Genomic DNA, 21,101 nt, shown 5'->3' on the forward strand with positions numbered 1-21,101 from the left:
AATAATAATAATAATAAATAAATAAAATAAAAAGCTGTAAACAAATATTGAACTATAGTTCATGATATGCATGTCAAAGTATTTAAGGGAAATATACTGAAATCTCCAATTTACTCTGAAATTATCCTAAAAAATAAGATGGGTTAATGCAGGTGCCAGCAAACAGTTGACCGTTTTTGTAAATAATGTTTTATTGGAACACAGCCATACCCTTTCATTTATGCATTGACTACGGTTGCTTTCGTGCTACAATAATGAAGTTGAGTAGTTGTGACAGAAATATTTAATATCTGGTTCTTTAAGCAAAAGTCTGCCAACCCCTTGGTTGAGGGTAGACGGTATATCATGTGACAAGCATAGTAAAATGTTAATGTTAGAATCAAGGCAGTGAATAAATACATGTTCCGTAAAATCCTTTCCACTTTGTTGTATCTGAATATTTTCATGATAAAATGTTAGAAAAATATAATTAACTCTGAAAATTCAGTTATCATTTCTCAAGACTGAAATGGTAAAATGATGTTCTCCAGCACTAAGAAAAATCTGAATACTAGACTGACACAGCAACTTCTTTAGAACATCTGATAGTATAAAATTTACAAGAACAACAACAAAAAAAAATTTACAAGGGGTTTTAGTCACAGTAGATAAAGAAGCAAGTCCCCTTTCCATTGATACAGATGGGTCTTCCAGGGAAAACAGCTGACACAGACAATTATTTCTTACAACCACAGCCTTTCCTTGAACTCATGGTCCTTGTTTTATTCAATCTCAGACTAATAAAATTCTGATTAAAGTTCTCGCTATTCCTATAACCACACAGCTACCAAACAGTCTGGTTTACAGACACCAGGGATAGTTGATTCCCTTGATTGATACAACATGAACTCATGTTTGAGCAGCCAGATTCCCAGAAGGCTGTGGGGATATCTTCAGAAGACATATTTGCAGGAGCTGGGTAGTAGGAGAATTCTATTTCCCATCCTTCCTGCCTCTGCACATTCTGGGATTCCCCAGCAGGCCCAGCACCTCAGCCATTCATGTGGCTTCAGCATGTGGCTGTCAAAGTACAGAAGGAACAGGAAATTTGAAGCATCTCTGTCCTCAGGAGGTAGCCCTGTTTTCCATCTCCACCAAGAGAGGGAAGACAGGCACAGGCACAGATCCTGTGCTGGGGCCCTAAAGACACACACCACTCTGTGTGTGCCCCATGCCTGAGGTCTTCACTGAGAAATAATCATAAGAGGTGCCTTACACCAAAGGAGTGAGAAGCAGTCACACACTTCCAGTGGGTTAACCGCTACCGGTAGAGAGGACATCACACTGGCATCTTTGGAGAAATTACTCTGCAGCATAAATAAAGACCCTCCAAACTAAGCCAGGGTCACGCAAACCTGAGCATTTCCTTTTAATATGACCCAACTGCATGGTCCTCAAATGACTGCCTTGGAGGACGTACCAAAGCAGTTCAGGGAAATACTAAACGTCATCTGAAAAGTTCACTATGGATTACAGTGCTCAACACAATGCAAACATTTGCAAGTAAGAAGCTAAGGTTTTAATGCCTCATATGGCTGTGGCTAAGATGCTAAAAACTGTTTAAATGATGAATAGGACAAAAGCTAAGAGCCAAAAATATTTTAAAAATCAATGTTACCTGATCAAGATTTTTGAAAAGAAGAATATCTTTGCAAGCTTCCTGAAGTCTGCACCTCTGTTGATCAGTTTTAGGATGAATCACCTGCCAATCCAAATAAAACCAGGGAAAATTTTTTATTCTATTTTAAAATATTACTTAACTTACAAATTGGTATATTTCTTTCTCCTAAAAATGGGAAAAATTAAGAGCATGTTTACTATAATTTTAACTCTATACAAATAACAAGCAGTACCCTGATCATGGACAGGAAATATGATAGGGGTGAAGAGTACCCACCCTGGACCGCCCACTGGCTGTGTGGCTGGCAGCAAGTCAGCTATCCACTGGGAGCCTCAGAGTCCCCATCCGAAAAGCAGAAGGTCACATATCGTTCATTCAACAAATATTAAGCATCGACTAGGTGCCAGGCACCGTCTCAGCTCTGGGGACATAGCAGTGAACACAAGACAAAAACACCTGCTTTCACATTCAATAAATACATAAAGTATGTTAGAGTGACAAGGCTAAGGAGAAAATAAGGTAGGGAAGGGTGCGTATATGAGTGTGCATGTGCGTGTGTGCGTCCAGATGAGGCCTGAGAAGGTGACATTTGTAAAGGTCCCAAGGAACTGAGGACAACGTGAGGGAGTGAGTAATGTGGACATCTCTAAGAAGAGCACCTCAAGCAGAAGGAACAGCAAGTGAAAACAAGGTCTTATGGTTGGTTAATAGCATGTTTGAGAAAAACCAGGAGACAGGTGTGACTGATGCAGAGAGAGGGGAAAAGATCAGGAAGAGACCAGGTTTGGGGGTTAGGTGGAGGGCATTGTAGATCACAGATCTGGAACTTTTCTCTAGTGACATGGGGGCAATCTGAGGGTTCTGACAGAGGAAGGAAAGAGATCTAATGTTTTTAAAGGCTCACGCTGGCTCCTGAGTGAAGAACAGCTTTGAGGGAGGCAACAGTGAAAGCCAGAAAGCTACTGTGATTATCCTAGTGCTAAATGGTGGTGATTAGGACCAAGGTGGTAGCCATGAAGGTGTTGAGAAGTACTGGAATTTTAAATATGTTCTGAAGACTGAGCCTATCAGATTTGCTGGAAAATTGAATGTGGGTATGAAAAAATGAGAGGAGCTGAGGGTGACCCTAAAATTTTGGACCTGAGCAACAGGAAGTTTGGAGCTGCCAAGAAGTGAGCTGGGGAAGACTGTGGGTGAAAAAGAATGTCTAAATGGAAATAGTCAGGAGCTCAGTATGAGTTGTCTATTGAAATATAAGTGGAGATGGCAAGTAAACAACCGCTATACAAGCTAGAGTTCAAACCTCAACAGCTTAGTATTACTAGTAATATTAGTGATATCTACAAGATTAGAATTGTCATAAGGATTAAATGAGCTAATACTGGCAGTGTTTAAAACAGAACCTGGCATTTAGTAGGTGCTCAAAAACTATTACTCCTATTACTAATACTACAGATATTTAATAAATGTTTATTGAACTAAAAAAAATAATTATTGCCTAGTATTGCTGTTATAATTGAGAGACCCATCAAGCTCCTTCCTAAGTATTGTCTTCACCCTAAAAAAAGTACATTGCTTAAATTGACCAGAAATAACAGATTTCAAAATTGTTAAGTAATTTAAATTTGTGATATTAAAAAGTTATTAAAAAAAGTTTTAACTTTTTAAAGTCATCAAAATTTTACAATATCTAAAATTAAAAATTAAAAAACCTACATGTCTATTATATTCACAATGGTAGCATTCTATTATTAGAATACTTCAGAAATCTTTCATAGTCTACTCAGTTTAAGGCACACTTGAAAGATCATTAAGTTTCTTTTATAACATCAATCTTTTAAAAAAAGATGGTTTAAATTTGCTTTTATAAAAGTAATTTGTTAATTGTACAAGAATTTAAAAACCTGAGTTTTTAAAAAAGCACCCAAAAATCAACCATAGTCCTACAACAACTACTGTTAATATCTGGGATATATCCTTTCAGGTATAAATCTTTGCACAAACAAGTAAATAGGTAGACAGATACATAAATATTTTTAAATTATTTTTTATTTTATAAAATGCTCTATAAAATGTACCTCAAATATACATCATTCCATGTCATTAAGCCCAGTCCTGTACCATCATTTCCAATTGCTGCAGATTCTCTTGACTTGAATGTACCATAACTTAGCCCCTGGCATCCCCTATTTTGGTTCATTTATGTTGCTTCCATTTTTCAATTTTACAATACTGCAATAATCTCCTTAGAAAGGACCCAACTCTTTGTTAGGGATGAATTCTCCTTCACGTAACTGCTGAGTCAGTTGGCTTGACTAAGTATAAAGCGCTGACAGATACAGCTAGGCATCCCTCCTTACCATATCCTCAACCAATCTTGCTTTCATTCTTCTTAATAATTGTCGATCTGTTAGATAAAAGATGGCATCTTGCTGAGATTTTAATTTGTATTTATTTTAAATGTCAGCATGATTAGATTTGGTATGTAGAGGAGGAGGGGAGTGAGTGGGGACTAAAATTATTCTACCGAATACCTTTGCTGCAGTTCTTACCCTTGGATCAGTATCCTCCTCTTCCTCATCAGGGTTATAGGTCTCAGCACAGACTAAATTTGGAGAGAAAAAAATAAAGAGAAATATAAATAAAACAGATGTGTGTTTTACTGGAAAATAGGAAGTGGACACAATTTTCTTTTATTCACTGTTTTCTAAAGCTATAATGATTTTTGTAATCCCTTCCTTCAATTAACAAATATATTAAGTACCTAGTAATGCCAGGCATTCTGTTAGTGATGAAAAACCAGCTCTCTAGGGATTGGTAGTCCAAACAGGAGAGAGATGATAAAAAATATTATCTACTAAATTCTATGTTAGTAGCAAGGACAAGCAAGGAAGTGCTGTCTCTGCTGAGCTATGAAGCAGGGATGGAAAACCAAAAAGTACAGTATATGCAATATAAACATAAGGATATGGAATTGGAGTAATTATGAAAAGCATCAATTAAAATAAAATACCTCAACATTATTATGTACATGAATGACTTAAAAGTAAGAATTTTAAACAAAGTAAAAACTATGTGTCAGGTTCTGTTCTAGGTACAGTATTATATAAATCTAAAACCAACTTGATTTTCTTTGCAGGTAACCTGTGTTTGCACCAGCGGGCCACAGGATGTGTCTTTGTCATAAAGCAAAGATTTAAAAAATATTAACTGAACAATTGTTTATAATAGCAGAATATCATAAATGATGTAAGTACCCATTTGAATCATACAGCTACAAGAAAGAACGAGGAAGATCCCCATAGGCTAATAAATAGTGAGTTCTAGGGGAAAAAAAGGCAAAAAAAGCAAGGTGAAGAATATACTACGTAGTATGCTGTCCCTTCCATAAAGAAGGACTTCCATGATAAAGGAGAGATAAGAATTGGGGGAGGGGGACTTCCCTGGTGGTCCAGTGGTTAAGAATCCACCTTCCAATGCAGGGGACGCGGGTTCAATCCCTCGTTGGAAAACCAAGATCCCACATGCCGTGGAGCAACTAGGCCTGTGAGCCACAACTACTGAGCCTGCGCGTCTGGAGCCTGTGCTCCGCAATAAGAGAGGCCGCGATAGGGAGAGGCCCGCGCACCGCGATGAAGAGTGGCCCCGGCTTGCCACAACTAGAGAAAGCCCTCGCACAGAAACGAAGACCCAACACAGCCAAAAATAAATAAATAAACAAATGTGGGGTTAAAAAAAAAAAAGAATATTAAAATAGTTACTAAAAAAAAAAATTATGGAACAGAAGAAGGGTTAGAATTGGAGATGTCAGTACAAGTCATGATTTTAAAATCTTACCCTTAGGTGTTACAATGGTAGACACAAAGAATTATCTAGTGAATAAAAAAAAAAATACTGTACTCACTAACAAAACTGTTTTGCCAGGAATGATCTAGATGTGATCACTGGTGTTGCCCAGAATGCAACAAACCTGTTCCTTCTTCACAATAAGTTTATTACAGGCCATTACAGTTAGGGAAAATTTTTCTTCTAATAAATCCTCAATTATCTGCAATAACTGTGTGATCTGGCTTGATTTACTTCAAATCTCCACTTTCTCTTCTGCATAATGGAGCTATCAGTAGTGATTCCCCTCTGAGGACCGTTATAAGGATTCCAGTAAACAAGTGCCTGGCACAAAGGATGCAGTAAATGCCAACTCTTTGAACTATTACTATTATCACTTCTGTTTCATTTGTCCTGGTTTTCTGGAATATTAATTATCATTATTTTTGTTCTATTCTCTGTCTTGGTTCTTTCAACAACTGTCCTTTCTTCAAAGCTGTCTTCCATCACAGATTTTACTCTTAACAATTTTGGTTTTTTTGTCCTCTCTATGTATTTAATTCCTGTTTATTGTGTTTAGTTTTCTTATAGTCTTTCCTTATCATACCCATTTCTCTTTTCATTTTAGCCTATTCTTTCCTTGGCTTTCTACTCAGAATTCATAAAGGCAATGATTTTTTGCATTCTATGAGCATTTTGTAGTGGACCTTTCTAATCTTCATTCCTCTTATATCCTTAATCTGCCAAATTCATTCATAAGCCTTGCATTGTTTGTTAGGGTTTATTTCTTATTTGTTAGCAGGCAAGAAATATAAAAGTTTCTTGACCCTATGCTCAATTCTTTTGTATGATGGCTAAAAATCTCTGTATATCTATAATGAGGGGATAACATGATACATACCACTCTCAATTTAACTCCTGATTTCTTAGAGACATTTACTCATTGCAGCCCTGGTCTAGCTTGCATCCCAGCTTCCCCTTCCTCATTGATTCTCTGACCTAATGGAATACCTGAGAAATGGTGACTCCCAGCATGACCTGTACACAGGACTCCCTTCCCTACCCAGCCTACTTGTTTTTTTTTAAATTAATTTATTTATTTTTGGCTGTGTTGGGTCTTCGTTTCTGTGCGAGGGCTTTCTCCAGTTGCGGCGAGCAGGGGCCACTCTTCATCGCGGTACGCGGGCCTCTCACTGTCACGGCCTCTCCCGTTGTGGAGCACAGGCTCCAGACGTGCAGGCTCACTAGTTGTGGCTCACGGGCTTAGTTGCTCCACGGCATGTGGGATCTTCCCAGACCAGGGCTCGAACCCATGTCCCCTGCATTGGCAGGCATATTCTTTACCACTGAGCCACCAGGGAAGCCCTGCCCAGCCTACTTGTGTGGACCACGCCTTCTCTACTGTAATGCCATCCACACTCTGCCTGTCTAACAGGGACCCAGTATCCTTAAATAGATGGAGAAAAATCAGGGAGAAGGGAGTAAGAGGATAGGCACCATTCTAGTCCCTAAAACAGCATCAGCTAATGTTCTGCAGAGAGTGCTGCCCAGCCCCCGGTGGTGCAGGCTTTTGCAGCTGAGCCAGCGAAGTGGTAATGGGATGTAGATAATGACTTTCTTTCTTTCTCCAAGCCATTCCTGTTTCCACAAGGAAACAAGTTTATCTCAGATCTGTCCTAAAGATTAAGTCAGACACCTTCCTGAGTTCCTAGATGTTATTGCTGCCACTTTTCACATCTTCATAGGTATTTGGGTAGGGGGCTGAGGAAGCTGCTGTTGAGGACAGCTAACCAGACACTATTTTAAACTGCAAAACTCTTGGTTCTTTGCACTCTTGATTAATGTTGTCATTATCAGCCCAGCTTTCTAAACCAGAAATTTGGAACTCACCATGGCTTCCTTCTTTCACCTCTTACCCAATGAATACATCAGATTCTACCTCAGAAATATTCTCATATTTGACCTTTATTCAATCTACTCTAACTGCTACTCCTTGGTCCAGGATTTCAAAATGTCTTCTTAGAAATACACATTTTAAAAAACCTCATTTTGGAGACAGATGGATATATGAGTATTATTATACTAACTTTCTCTACTTTTGCATATGTATGAAAATATTCATTTAGGAACTTGAAAATAATAAGCCTTTAATGATGAGACTGACAGGATCTTACTGATAATGACACTTACTCTTGAGCTAGCCTATTTCCAGGCTTGCTTTTCCTCTGAGTTTGGAGGCAAGTATTTTAGCAACTTAGCTCATTTTTATATTTTTAGACAAAGTAACTGAGGCAACAAATGTTATAGTTTTTAAGTCTTAAGGTACAGCACTATGATTTAAACAAAAGTAGTTATTTTCATTAAAATTATTAATGTTTCTATTTGTGAAAAAACATATCTTTATTTTTTTAAACTGGTTTTCATTTTTTCCCTTTTCTTTTGAACATCAGACTCGGCTCCCTTTTCCCTCTTCCTTTGTTTACCCTCAACCTCTCTATTTCTTTCTGGTACCGATCCCAAATTACTTTTCTCATTTTCTATATAAAAAATCCATTTTTAAGTGTCTATGTGATTGTTGCCCCTTATGGTTCTACACATCAGGAAACCTGTCTCAGTGCGGGGAGTCCCAGAGTCTGTGTCATCCCCTATGCAGCCTCAAGACCTACACTGAATGTCGGTCTTCCCTGGTGGCGCAGTGGTTAAGAATCGACCTGCCAATGCAGTGGGCATGGGTTCGAGCCCTGGTCCGGGAAGATCTCACATGCCACAGAGCAACTAAGCCCGTGCGCCACAACTACTGAGCCTGTGTGCCACAATTACTGAAGCCCACGCGCCTAGAGCCTGTGCTCTGCAACCAAGAGAAGTCACCACAATAAGCCCGCGCATGGCAACAAAGAGTAGCCCCCGCTAGCTGCAACTAGAGAAAGCCCGCGCACAGCAAAGACCCAACGCAGCCAAAAATCAATCAATCAATCAATCAACAAATTAAAAAAAAAAGACCTACACTGAATGTCATGAAATGGTCAAGACCTATTGAAGATGAAGACTAAAGGAGCAGCACAGCCCCATTTGAGGGAATTAATTTTGCCACAGTTCTCCAGCAGATGTCACTAGTTAGTTAATAGGAAACTGTACAAAGTAACAATAGATTATCCAGCAGAATTTCCTCTTCTAAATTTTAACTGGTGCTTCTTCCATCCAGAAATGTGAATCACTAAAATGTGTTTGTGAGAGAAAATCCCCTCATTTCTACAAAGAAATGAGCCCAGATCCTGGTCACAGGCATGAGACCCTGTGCTGTCCTGCCAGTGCCCATGAAGAGTTGATATAGCCTGGGTATATTAGTCAGCTAGGGCTGCCATAACAAAATACTACAGACTGGGTGGCTTAAACAACAGAAATTTATGAAACAAAAGGGTTTTTCTTTTTTTGGATGAAGTTTTTTTAAAAAAAATATTTATTGGGCTTCCCTGGTGGCGCAGTGGTTGAGAGTCCGCCTGCCGATGCAGGGGACGCGGGTTCGTGGCCAGGTCCGGGAAGATCCCACATGCCGTGGAGCGGCTGGGCCCGTGAGCCATGGCCGCTGAGCCTGCACGTCCGGAGCCTGTGCTCTGCAACGGGAGAGGCCACAACAGTGAGAGGCCCACGTACCACCAAAAAAAAAAAAAAAAAAAAAAAAAATTATTTATTTGGCTGCATTGGATCTTAGTTGCAGCACGTGGGATCTTTCATTGTGCCACGCGAGCTTCTGTCTAGTTGTGCCGCGCAGGCTGCACAGCGCTCGGGGCTCAGTAGTTTTGGCACGTGGGCTCTACAGTGCGTGGGCTTAGTTGCCCCGTGGCATGTGGGATCTTAGTTCCCCAACCAGGGATCGTACCCGCGTCCCCTGCACTGGAAGGAGGATTCTTAACCACTGGACCACCAGTGAAGTCCCTGGATGAAGTTTTTAAATTAACAGAATCAAACTAACATTTCAAACTGAAAGACAGTTAACACTAATTTAGAATTATTTCAAGAAAACTGCCTTTAAGGAATTTATGGACTCTCTTCATTTGATGCACTTATCACTTGATGTAGAGGGACTGTTCTGCTAGAAGGATTTGGAAGGTACAGCTTTTCAATTCCAGTGATTTGCAAGGGAGAGGCAGCATCAAGGAGGGGAAAAGCTCATCTTTGAAGCTACACTCACTGGAGTCTGAGCTTAGGTCCATCTATAGCTCACTCACTATTTCTCTATGTCCCCAGTCCTTGGTCTCTTCAACGCTAAGAAGGGAAAACAATACTAGAACCATGTTAAAGGGTTAATAATAGGAGGTGACATTTAAACATAGGGCCGGGCTCACAGGAGACACTCAACAACTGTTAGCTCTCCTATGCTGCTTTACTTTCCAGATTATTATTCAGTCAGACACCCTGAGTTGCTGAAGTCTCTTCTGCAGTGTTTGACACACCACATGTCCTCACACAACTAGTTTTAGCTGAAATCCTTGGATTACATCAGGAGCCCATTCCCCAACTATCTTTCCAATTTTCTTTTATCTCCTCTCCTACAGCCAGAGCAGCCAGGTCCAGTTTATCCCCCTTCAAGTTCTTAAGACATTCTTCCACCTAGAATGCATCCTTCTTGGTACTGGCCAAATAGTACCCATGTTTTTCAACTTCCAGTGCAATTTCTGCCTCCCTCCAAGAAGTGTTTCTTGATTTTTTTTCTGCCTCCAGTAATTTCTCTTCCTGATTCCTCAATCCTTCCTTTGTTCCTTCCTTCTGAAGAATGTGAGTAAGCAATACATAAAGTAGCTTTGGTGAGATGGGAGCAAAAGTCTGACTAGAATGGGCTCAAGAGAGAATAGAAGAGAAACTAGAAATATGGACAATTCTTTCAAGGGGTTTTGCTATAAAGATATGGAGAGAGAAAGGGTGGTAGCTAGAGAGGGAAGAGTGATTTTTTAAAGTTTTATTTTTAAGAATGGAGAGCCAATGATATGTTTCTTTGCTGAGAAAAATAATCCAGTTGAAGAATAAAGATCATGCAGGATAAAGAACAGGTAACTGCTGGAAGGATGAAGGGTTGAGATCTAGTATACAGGTGGACAACTGGACTCACAGGCAGATGAAGAAGGATAGATGGGGTGGGAGCCTATGGAAATTCTCTTCTGTTACTTCTGTTTCCTTAGTTAAATTGAGAGGAAGATTATCTGACAGGAATGAGGATGGGGTAGGAGGTGCTGGAGGTTTGGAGAGAGAGAAGAAATGAAAGGCTTACCTAGGAGAACAGGGGCGTGAAAGAAGTATAGAAACACAGTATGATTGCTGCCATCAAGAGCCTACTAGAAGTTAATGATCATGAACTGAATTAAGATCAGTCAACAGGGCTGCGTATTTTCCCTCAACCAAGTACAGCTGTGGTGCAGACACAATAAGTGGAGAATTGGGTTTAACCACAGTATGGTTTAGCCAAGAAAATAAAAAGGGAAAAGTGAATTGAGGGAAGGTGCCAAGGAGTGGTTATAATCACTGATCAAGAAATTTAAGGTTAGTAAAGAGGAAGCGAGAAAGTGAAAAGGAGACAGGAGCAATGAGTTGTGAGAGCTGGAGTGGGACAGCAAAGGAGCTGTTAGAAGACAGCAGGCAGTGGTGGGAGACTGGGATCACTGATTGAGAATATGAAGAGTTGTAATGCTGGTCCTACCACAATACAACCATGGAAATGAGTGGCTGAAGTAGGGTGGAAGACAAGAACCTTGGAGAAGAGGAGGTCAAGGAATGGAAGGACCAGACTGGAAGGATTATCTATGTGGAAATAAGAAGGAACAACCTGGGGATTATTAGAGGACAAAAACAAGGAGGGGCAGTGGCTGGTAGAATATAATGTGAGGTTTGAAGTCGAGGGTTTTAGGGAGGAGGGAGAGAGAATGGCCTGGAAGCAACAATGAGGAACAGTAGAGATATTTACCCACCTCCTGTCAGTGTTACAAGGAAGGTGAATGAGAAATGAGCCATTCAGGGCAGGCCAAGTTTCAGCTAGATCAGGAAGATGAAGACTGCACTCATATAACAGGCTCTGTTCTCTGAGTTTATGGATTTAGCTGAAGACTGACCAAGAGTTCCAGAGGGTATAAGAAAGGGTACATAGGGATGCTAAGGGTAGTATTTAGGAACCATGCTACCTGTGGGCACTTTATCACCTCAACTGTTGCCAGTTACTTAACCTCTGCTTTGCCCCCAAGTTTCCCTATCCATACAATGGGATAATCATAGCATGTATCTCATAGTGTTAGTCTGAGGACTATATTCAACAATACAAGGCAGGCATTTAGAAAGATCTTAAAAATGTGCACCTAGCACACAGCCTGCACTCAAACAATGTTAGCTATTGCTAACAAGCTATTTGCTCTCCTGCATAATCATTTTGGACTCTATTAAGAATCCTTTTTTTTCACTTAACATTTGAATGATATTAAAAAGTTTTAACTCTTCAGTAAGATTGTAAAAGCTAAGGGTAGGGATAACACCAAGTACTTGTCTGAGTCCTCCACAGAGTTCAAGGACTGAACCACATTGACGGAGAGGCTACGCAGCAATTCATCTGTGACCATCTGTGACCTCTGGAGGAGATGTCACTGCACTCTCCATTCCCCAGGCCTGTCCCACAGATGTCAAGAGCTATTCTAATCTTTGGGTAAAAAGGGGTGCAGAGACGAACAGAAATGGGAGATAGTAGCTCATGGGTCTCATACTAGCCTCAATTTCTATTCTATTTCCTCTCTGTAAGACTTTTTTTTTTTCTTTTTTGGCTGCACCTCACGGCATGTTGGGACCCCCCAACTAGGGATCGAACCCGTGCCCCCTGCAAGGGAAGTGCAGAGTCCTAACCACTGGACCACCAGGGAAGTCCTGTCTCTGTAAATGACTTTCTATAAGTAACAACACATTCTTCAAACTCCTTTCAACACACTTTGGTGTACAACCTTACCAAAAACTTTCTGAAAACATAAATGAGCAGATTTTCTCAAAGACAATGATTGAGGGATAGGAAAGAGATTCTGAGCCTTACCAGGTGTTAGGTCATATGACAAAAGTCAAGAAACCTTCCCAGAACAAGCAGATATGAAAGAATGATGTGACGCATACAGCTCGCATAGCAATTTTGAAACACATAAACATCCCACTGTACAATCAAATAAACTCTACATGTATCCAAAAGTCAAGCATCTTATTATAAGAAAAACTTTCAGAAAACATATTTATCAGCTCTATGACAAAATGGGGACCTTCTCAGCTTAGGAATAATCATGAAAAAAAAAAGAGATGTACAGTCAATAAATATATACTGAGTACCTGCTCTGTGCCAGGTAGTGTTCAAGGTACCAGTCACAGATCAAAATTTTTGAGTCAATAAAAAACAGCAAAATTAAAATAAGTAGCACACCAACCTGGAAAATTTTGTATTAAAAATTTCAAAAGGTTAAAAATCATGATAGGGGCTTCCCTGGTGGCGCAGTGGTTAAGAATCTGCCCGCCAATGCAGAGGACATGGGTTCGAGCCCTGTTCCGGGAAGATCCCACACACTGTGGAGCAACTAAGCCCACGTGCCACAACTACTGAGCCTGAGCTCTAGAGCCCGCAAGCCACAACTACTGACGCCTGCGCACCAGGAGCCCGTGCTCCGCAACAAGAGAAGCCACCGCAATGAGAAGCCTGTGCACCGCAATGAAGAGTGGCCTCCACTCTCCGTAACTAGAGAAAGCCTGCACACAGCAACAAAGACCCAACATAGCCAAAAATAAATAAATAAATAAATAAATAAAAAATCACGATAGAAATTTATTCACACTCACAAAAAATAATCTAGACCACAACAGATAAAAGGGATAAATATCATCAAACTAGTCCCATACAAGAAAATAAAATAGATTTCCCATATTTGGAAAATGTTCATTTTTGGTTAATAATCAAAGGAATCCCAAATAAAACAATTTGAGGTATATCTTACATCTAAATTAAAGGAGTATGTTTGTAAGTCAACAATATAAAAATATATTTAAAAAATAAATGAAAGGAGTAGGCACTGCCTATGTTAGTGAGATGGTGGTGGAAAAGAGGTCTTTGCAGGGTGTCTTTCTCCCTGTAGCCTATTTTGTAGACTATCTCTAATAAGCAATACACAGAAAAAGCCAAGGCAACGCTCAGTCTCTGACAAGAGAATGATACTTCCAGCACTATTACTGAGGAAGTAATTTAAGTGGCTCAACAATGTAAGCAAGAAGCTAATGGCAAGCATAATATAAAATGCCAGAAGTAGTAATATGAAAAGTTGTTTTTAGAAGCCATAATTATGAACATGGAAAAATATTAATGACATAAATGAGACAAACTGATTATAATAATATAAAAATAAGTACATATATACTCAGAACTCAAAATGAAACAGAATGAAGGAACCACAGGTAATTTTTATAATGTTCTATAATGCTATCAACTTACCTTTTTATTAAAAAGATCACTTTATTTTTATTTACGATAATCCCATCTTAAAATAGCATTTCAGTAGTATGTTATGAAAAAGAACACATACCTGATACTCGCCGCCGATCAAATCTGTTAGGAACTGGAACTGCAAAACAAAGAAGCAATGTTTAGTCATCATTATATCACATGACCCCATCTTTATCCTCCCTTTTTGCAAAGATCTTTGACAACAGAACTAGGAACCTCAATACCAAGTGGTGGATCGATTCATATTCTTCCATAATCAACCAGAGACAGTGGTTCAACATGATCACATAAAGACAATATAAAGAATAATATATGTCTTTGAAAACAAGCTCTTTATAACTTCAACATGGGTGGCAATTTTATTTCTGTTCACATCCAAGTTCCACCTAATTTGTATCACACCAAATGAATAAGAAGTCTACTAAATTTACTGGTAATTTTATGATATCAGATAGTTAAATTTTCTTCTTTTAAAGATAATCCCAAGACCTGCTAGACCTGCATTTACATTTCATTTTAAAATAACTTAATGAGGGACTTCCTTGGTGGCACAGTGGATAAGACTCCTCACTCCCAATGCAGGGAGGGGCCCAGGTTTGATCCCTGGTAAGGGAACTAGATCCCACACGCATGCCGCAACTAGGAGTTCGCATGCCCGTGTGCCGCAACTAAGGAGTCCATATGCCACAACTAAGGAGCTGGTGAGCTGCAACTAAGGAGCCCGCCTGCTGCAACTAAGACCTGATGCAACCAAATAAATTTAAAAATAAATATTTTTTTTAAAATAAAATAATTTAATGAGTATTACACTAAAATTAAAACCTAACCATGAAGTTATACTCTCCCTCAATACAGGTGGGTTTTCTCCACCCATGGTCACTGTATTAATCAGAAAAATTGATCACGTTTTTAGGTTAAAACAAACAAAAAAAAGTTTTTTTGCTAATTTTTCCTACTTTTCACCTATCATTCCTTACGTTTGATGGTTATCTAAATTCTTACCACTGAACTATATATCATTTAAACAAGGTGGAGGGACTTCCCTGGTGGCGCAGCGGTTAAGAATCTGCCTGCCAATGCAGGGGACACGGGTTCGAGCCCTGGTCAGGGAAGATCCCACATGCCGCGGAGCAACAAAGCCCATGCAGCCCGTGAGCCACAACTACTGAGCTCGCGTGCCACAATTACTCAGGCCCACGCGCCTAGAGCCCGTGCTCTGCAACAAGAGAAGCCACCACAATGAGAAGCCCGCACATCCCAATGAAGGGCAGCCCCTGCTCGCCGCAACTGGAGAAAGCCTGCAAGCAGCAACGAAGACCCAATGCAGCCAAAAATAAATTTATAAAAAAAAAATAAACAAGGTGGGTTTTTTTACCTTCAAACATTAATCTGATTAATTTTATTTTTAAAATATATAAAATATGCCTTACAACCCTCCAAAAAACAGAAATTTGAGGATTAGTGAAAAACAAATTGAAGACGGCTCAGAGCCAAACTCTAATGCGAGGTTTCTGAAACATAGACCCAGGAAGGAGGCAAATGCTCATTCATCTCAATAGGATTAGGATTATCTTTTTGCACAGCATAGGGTCAAAGTCATGTTACTGGAACAAATAGGCAAATAGTCAAAAGAAAACCCCAGCATTCCTGAAAGTATCTGCAAAAGTCTGTCACTACTTCCTCAATAAAAAGTGGATTAGTCAAAATTAATCCATCCACCAGGAAAGGAAGTGATTCAGTTCAACAATTATAGGTAGAGTACCTAGTACATGCCATGCACTACAGTAGACAATTTGGGAGACATTAGTAAACAAAACAAATATCCCTGATTTCACGGAGCTTGCATTCTAGCTTGAGAGATGTGGGAGAGTTTCCTCTGATCATCTGAAACACATGTGCTTGTCACTCAGGTAGACGGATGAAATGTACACCAGCATAAGCCCTCAACCCAGGCCTCGTGGAATTTCCATGATTAAAACCCCATCAAACATTAGTATACAACCTAAAATTATAAAGTACACAGTGAAACAATTTAGTATGGGTGCTTTCAGGGGATACTCAAACAAAGGGTTAGATATCAAGATTATAGAACTATCATAAAGTAAGAACAGTGTGTTTAAAACAAAGATATAAAAGAAGGAATCAAAATTTTAAAATGCAAACTTAAAATCAATACTTTCATATGTCATGCAAAAAAGACAAAATGATTTTTTAAATTCCTAAAGCACTCCCTCTGTGAAAGAGTTCAAAAGTACTTAAAAAAAAAAGTGACTTGCAGTGTAAAATGTAATTAAAAACACAAACATGCTGCCTGATAAATCTATGTGTTATTTCATTTTAAATTACTACACATCTTATAAGCTTTCATAGGGCCAGAGGAAACAGCTGCAGTTGGAGCAAGATACAATGCCAAGGCACAGAGAATGTAATTAATGACTACAGCAGACAGAGACCATCTACTGTAATTTCACCACTGCTTAAATAGCCCAAAACAGAGAATATCAGAGTTTATGTGTCAAAGTATTCAACCAGTATAAGTATGAGAAAATCTTCCAGCAGAAAACAATGCCTAAAATGCTCTCCTTTTCTATTATAAACAAATACATAGGGAATAGGAAGACTTAAAATTTAGGTTACCTGATCTGAAAACATGTGCCTCAAAAATATTAACAGGGGCTTCCCCTGATGGCGCAGTGGTTGAGAGTCTGCCTGCCGATGCAGGGGACACAGGTTCGTGCCCCGGTCTGGGAGGATCCCACATGCCGCGGAGCGGCTGGTCCCGTGAGCCATGGCCGCTGGGCCTCTGCGTCCGGAGCCTGTGCTCCGCGGCGGGAGAGGCCACAGCAGTGAGAGGCCCGCGTACCGCAAAAAAAACAAACAAACAAACAAAAAATTAACAAATGCAATCTCAGTGGAAACTAAAAGTCATTATTCCTGATTAAATGAACTCATAAATGCTGACATACCCTGAAATTAAAACATGGTCCTTTGAGCAGGTAGAATATTTTATGTGGTGAATATTAAGAACATGCTGGAGAATTTGAAAACGTTTCCCAAAGTCTCTCCTATTTTAAACTGAAACATGATGGACAAGATAATAGAATCTTCACTATGAACATGGCAGGATACAGCATAAAAACCTGGAGAACAGGGACTTCCCCAGTGGCACAGTGGTTAAGACTCCGCCCTCCCAATGCAGGGGCCCGGGTTCGATCCCTGGTCAGGGAACTAGGTCCCACATGCATGGTGCAACTAAGAGTTCATATGCCACAACTAACGAGCCCACGTGCCACAACTAAGGAGTCCTCGAGCTGCAACTAAGGAGCTGGCAAGCCACAACTAAGGAGCCCACCTGCCACAACTAAGACCTGGCACAACCAAATAAATAAATATTAAAACCAAACCAAACCAAACCAAACCCGGAGAACATAATCCAAGCACAGCTAGGGCAGGGCAAAGCTCAGGACTCAAGCTTCTACAACTGCTGTGGCAAATAGGCACACTCAACTTAAAGATGGGCTGGTAGGATGTTAGCAACACCAGCTGTGTACAGAGGCAAATAACAGAAGCAGGGCATTAATTAGGGCCTTGTGTTTGGAGGACCTCAGCATAGTAAAACATAGCACAGCACAGTAAATCTCAAAAGTGGACTACAAAGCAGCTGTTAGGGCAGGCCCATTAGAGTGGTTAATCACAACAAAGGGATTGCCAGGAAGGGCTGCCACCAATGGGTGGCAATTGTGCTGGGCCTCCGTAGGCGGGGGTGAAAGTACATCTCTGGGCAGATGAAAAAACTTGACGAAAGCCCCAAAGGCAAGAAAGTTTTTGGAGAGTGTAAATGTCCCAGGGTGCTTGGAAACACAGATGAGGGAGAAGCAGGGTGTCAAAGGAGGAACACTCAATGATGCAAGAAAAGTCCAAGAAAAGCGCCGAGTAACCCATTTAGCGTTCTGAGACCCAATCAATAAACTATGGGACTCGTTGGTTCACAATTAAGAAAAAAGACAGAGAAGGGAAGGGAAGGAAAACAGAGAAGACAAAAAAAATCCACCATGATTTCACACACAAATTCATTCTGCTTTCTCTATGGGTCAGAAGAGGGAAAGAATGCTGCTATTCTTTCTTTTTAAATTTTTTTATTTTTAAAATTTATTTATTTATTATTAATTTTTTTGGAGTATGGTTGCTTTACAATGTTGTGTTAGCCTCCACCGCACAACAAAATGAATCAGCCATACACATACAGATATCCCCTCCCTTTCGGACTTCCCTCCCATTTAGGTTACCAGAGTGCATTAGGTAGAGTTCCCCGTGCTATACAGTATGTTCCCATCGGTTTTCTATTTTATACGTAGTATCAATAATGTATATGTGTCAATCCTAGTCTCCCAATTCCTCCCACCCCACCCCTTTCCCCCTTGGTATCCATACATTTGTTCTCTACGTCTGTGTCTCTGTTTCTGCCTTGCAAATAAGATCATCTACATCATTTTTCTAGATTCCACATATATGCGTTATTATACGATATTTGCTTTTCTCTTTCTAACTTACTTCACTCTGTGTGACAGTCTCTAGGTCCATCCACGTCCTAAAAATAACCCAATTTCATTCCTTTTTATGGCTGAGTAATATTCCATTCTATATATGAACCACATCTTCTTTATTCATTCCTCTGTCGATGGACATGTAGGTTGCTTCCATGTCCTGGCTATTGTAAATAGTGCTGCAATGAACATTGGGGTGCATGTGTCTTTTTGAATTATGGTTTTCTCTGGGTATATGCCCAGTAGCGGGATTGCTGGGCCATATGGTAGTTCTATTTTTAGTTCTTTAAGGAAACTCTATACTGTTTTCCATAGTGGCTGTATCAATTTACATCTCCCACCAAGCGTAGGAGAGTTCCCTTTTCTCCACACCCTCTCCAGCATTTATTGTTTGTAGATTTTTTGATGATGGCCGTTCTGATTGGTGTGAGGTGATATCCCATTGTAGTTTTGATTTGCTGCTATTCTTTCTTCACTTTTTCATCCTGTAGAATCTTGTGCTGGTTAAACTAGGTACATGGTCATCAAAGTTTAAAGCAAAAGCTCCAATGGTGTGTTTGCCTTGGTGTGGTAGTTTCTGCTGGTACATGTGACCATGTGCTGATAATGAGGCCCATCCCATTGAGCCTTTTCTCTAGTTTGTCCAACATTTGATATCCATCTTCCCACTATCTACCTACAGAAAACTCCTATCTGACCCTGCTAAGGCCTCTAGTTATATAATTCACATACCTACTTCCTGCCAACACCAAGCTTCCCAAATGAGCTGTTTTGTGAGCAGACCATTCTTTTTTTTGAGGCTTTTGCAACCTGGCTTCCAACTATTATTAAAGTAGCCTCTTATTCTAGTAAATCTGTTATCAATTATATACCAGTCGTTAAAGGATATCTTCCAAATTTAGCCAGGAATTTTTGAATTTTACTAAATAGTATTTTTAGTTATCTATAGAAATGATAACATGATTTTTTACTTTACCTATTATGATGAATTATATTAACTGGTTTCCTATTTTTTTTAATTAATTAATTCATTTATTTTTGGCTGCATTGGGTCTTCGTTGCTGCTTGTGGGCTTTCTCTGGTTGCTGCGAGCGGGGGCTACTCTTCGTTGCAGAGCGTGAACTTCTCATTGCAGTGGCTTCTCTGTTGCGGAGCACAGGCTCTAACACGTGGACTTCAGTAGCTGTGGCACACGGGCTCAGTAATTGTGGCTCGCGGGCTCTAGAGTGCAGGCTCAGTAGTTGTGGCGCACAGGCTTAGTTGCTTCGTGGCGTGTGGGATCTTCCCAGACCAGGGCTCGAACCCATGTCCCCTGCATTAGCAGGTGGATTCTTAACCACTGCGCCACCAGGGAAGCCCTAACTGGTTTCCTATTATTAGTTTCCATAGATCATGCTTATGTTTCTGAATAAAACATACTTACTTGTTAGAAAAATAAAGTAGCCTCTTCTAAAATCACAATTTTCCTCTATATTGTTCTTCTATATTGATTATTTCCTCTATCCTTGAACTAAATAAAAATCATTCAATATTGGCTGGTGCCAAATACATATTTATTCATTCAAGAAATAATTACTGAGCCCTTCTAGGACAGGCACTGTGCTACCAGTGGGGAAATAAAAGTGATTCAGATATGGCCCCTGCGCGCAAAGATCTTGGGAGCTAGCTAACCAGTGACCCAAAATAATCATATCATAATCATAACATGTGATATATACTACAACAAAGTCAAGTATAGAGTGCTCTGTGAGCACATAAGAAGAGTATGTAGAGAAAGTGAAGGAAAGTCTGGATCTACAAAGTAAGGTCTAAGCACGGTTGGGATGGGATTGAGTGAACCTATGATTTCAGGAAATGAAAGAAGTATGATATGGCATGAGCAATGTGGGAAAACAGCACAGAGATGAGGGTGAAGAGGTGAGCAAGGCCTATTGTGGAAGCCATGCTGTGGCAGGGCAATATTCAGAAGTAATAAACTAGTTATTTCTACGTATTTTCTTTTTCCTCCAGCTGTGGGAGAAGAGCAGGAACAAAGATTCAAGTACCTGATAAAGAGTCCATTGGATGTGACTGCACAACCGGAAGGGAAAATCTGGAGAATAATGACCAAGACTTAATGAGAGACGAAGTATTAACTGGAAGAAGAGAAGAGAAAGGATTACCTACCCCAATAATAGGGAGTGTCAGGAAAGTCCTCCAGTGTGGAATACCTATCCTCTTGCTCCACTGATTCCCCACCTGGGGGCCCACTACTTTCCCACAGTCTGGAAGACCTATAAGACCACTGGAGAGAGGATGGGGGCTTGGACACCCCGAAACAAGGTGGAATGGAACAGAACCACTTGGAAATGTTCCCTGTGAGTGGATCAGCTACGGACACAGCACTTCTGTTACAACATGAAGAAACTGGAGCGAAGGGAGTCATCGCAGACTGCATTTTTTTTTTTTTTGTGGTATGTGGGCCTCTCACTGTTCTGGCCTCTCCCGTTGCAGAGCACAGGCTCCAGACGCGCAGGCTCAGCGGCCATGGCTCACGGGCCCAGCTGCTCCGCGGCATGTGGGATCTTCCCGGACC

The 21,101-nt window shown here is 40.2% G+C and overlaps 1 protein-coding gene across 2 annotated transcripts in view; it reads right to left on the reverse strand.

The window, feature by feature from the left end:
* The window catches only part of PRKAR2A (protein kinase cAMP-dependent type II regulatory subunit alpha), a 94,298-nt gene that overhangs the window by 32,998 nt on the left and 40,199 nt on the right, over positions 1 to 21,101 (reverse strand). For both annotated transcript variants that reach the window (XR_008615816.1, XM_024123814.2), the window contains exons 2-4: positions 14,062 to 14,100; positions 4,213 to 4,265; positions 1,658 to 1,741 (exon numbers count right to left, since the gene is read on the reverse strand). Coding sequence is in view for 1 of the 2 variants with exons in the window: in XM_024123814.2 (XP_023979582.1) it covers positions 1,658 to 1,741; positions 4,213 to 4,265; positions 14,062 to 14,100 (176 nt within the window). In the remaining variant the exon portion in view is untranslated. The remainder of the gene's footprint in view (positions 1 to 1,657; positions 1,742 to 4,212; positions 4,266 to 14,061; positions 14,101 to 21,101) is intronic.

The sequence above is a fragment of the Physeter macrocephalus genome, chromosome 18 (genome assembly GCF_002837175.3).
Source record: "Physeter macrocephalus isolate SW-GA chromosome 18, ASM283717v5, whole genome shotgun sequence".
Lineage (NCBI taxonomy): Eukaryota > Metazoa > Chordata > Mammalia > Artiodactyla > Physeteridae > Physeter > Physeter macrocephalus.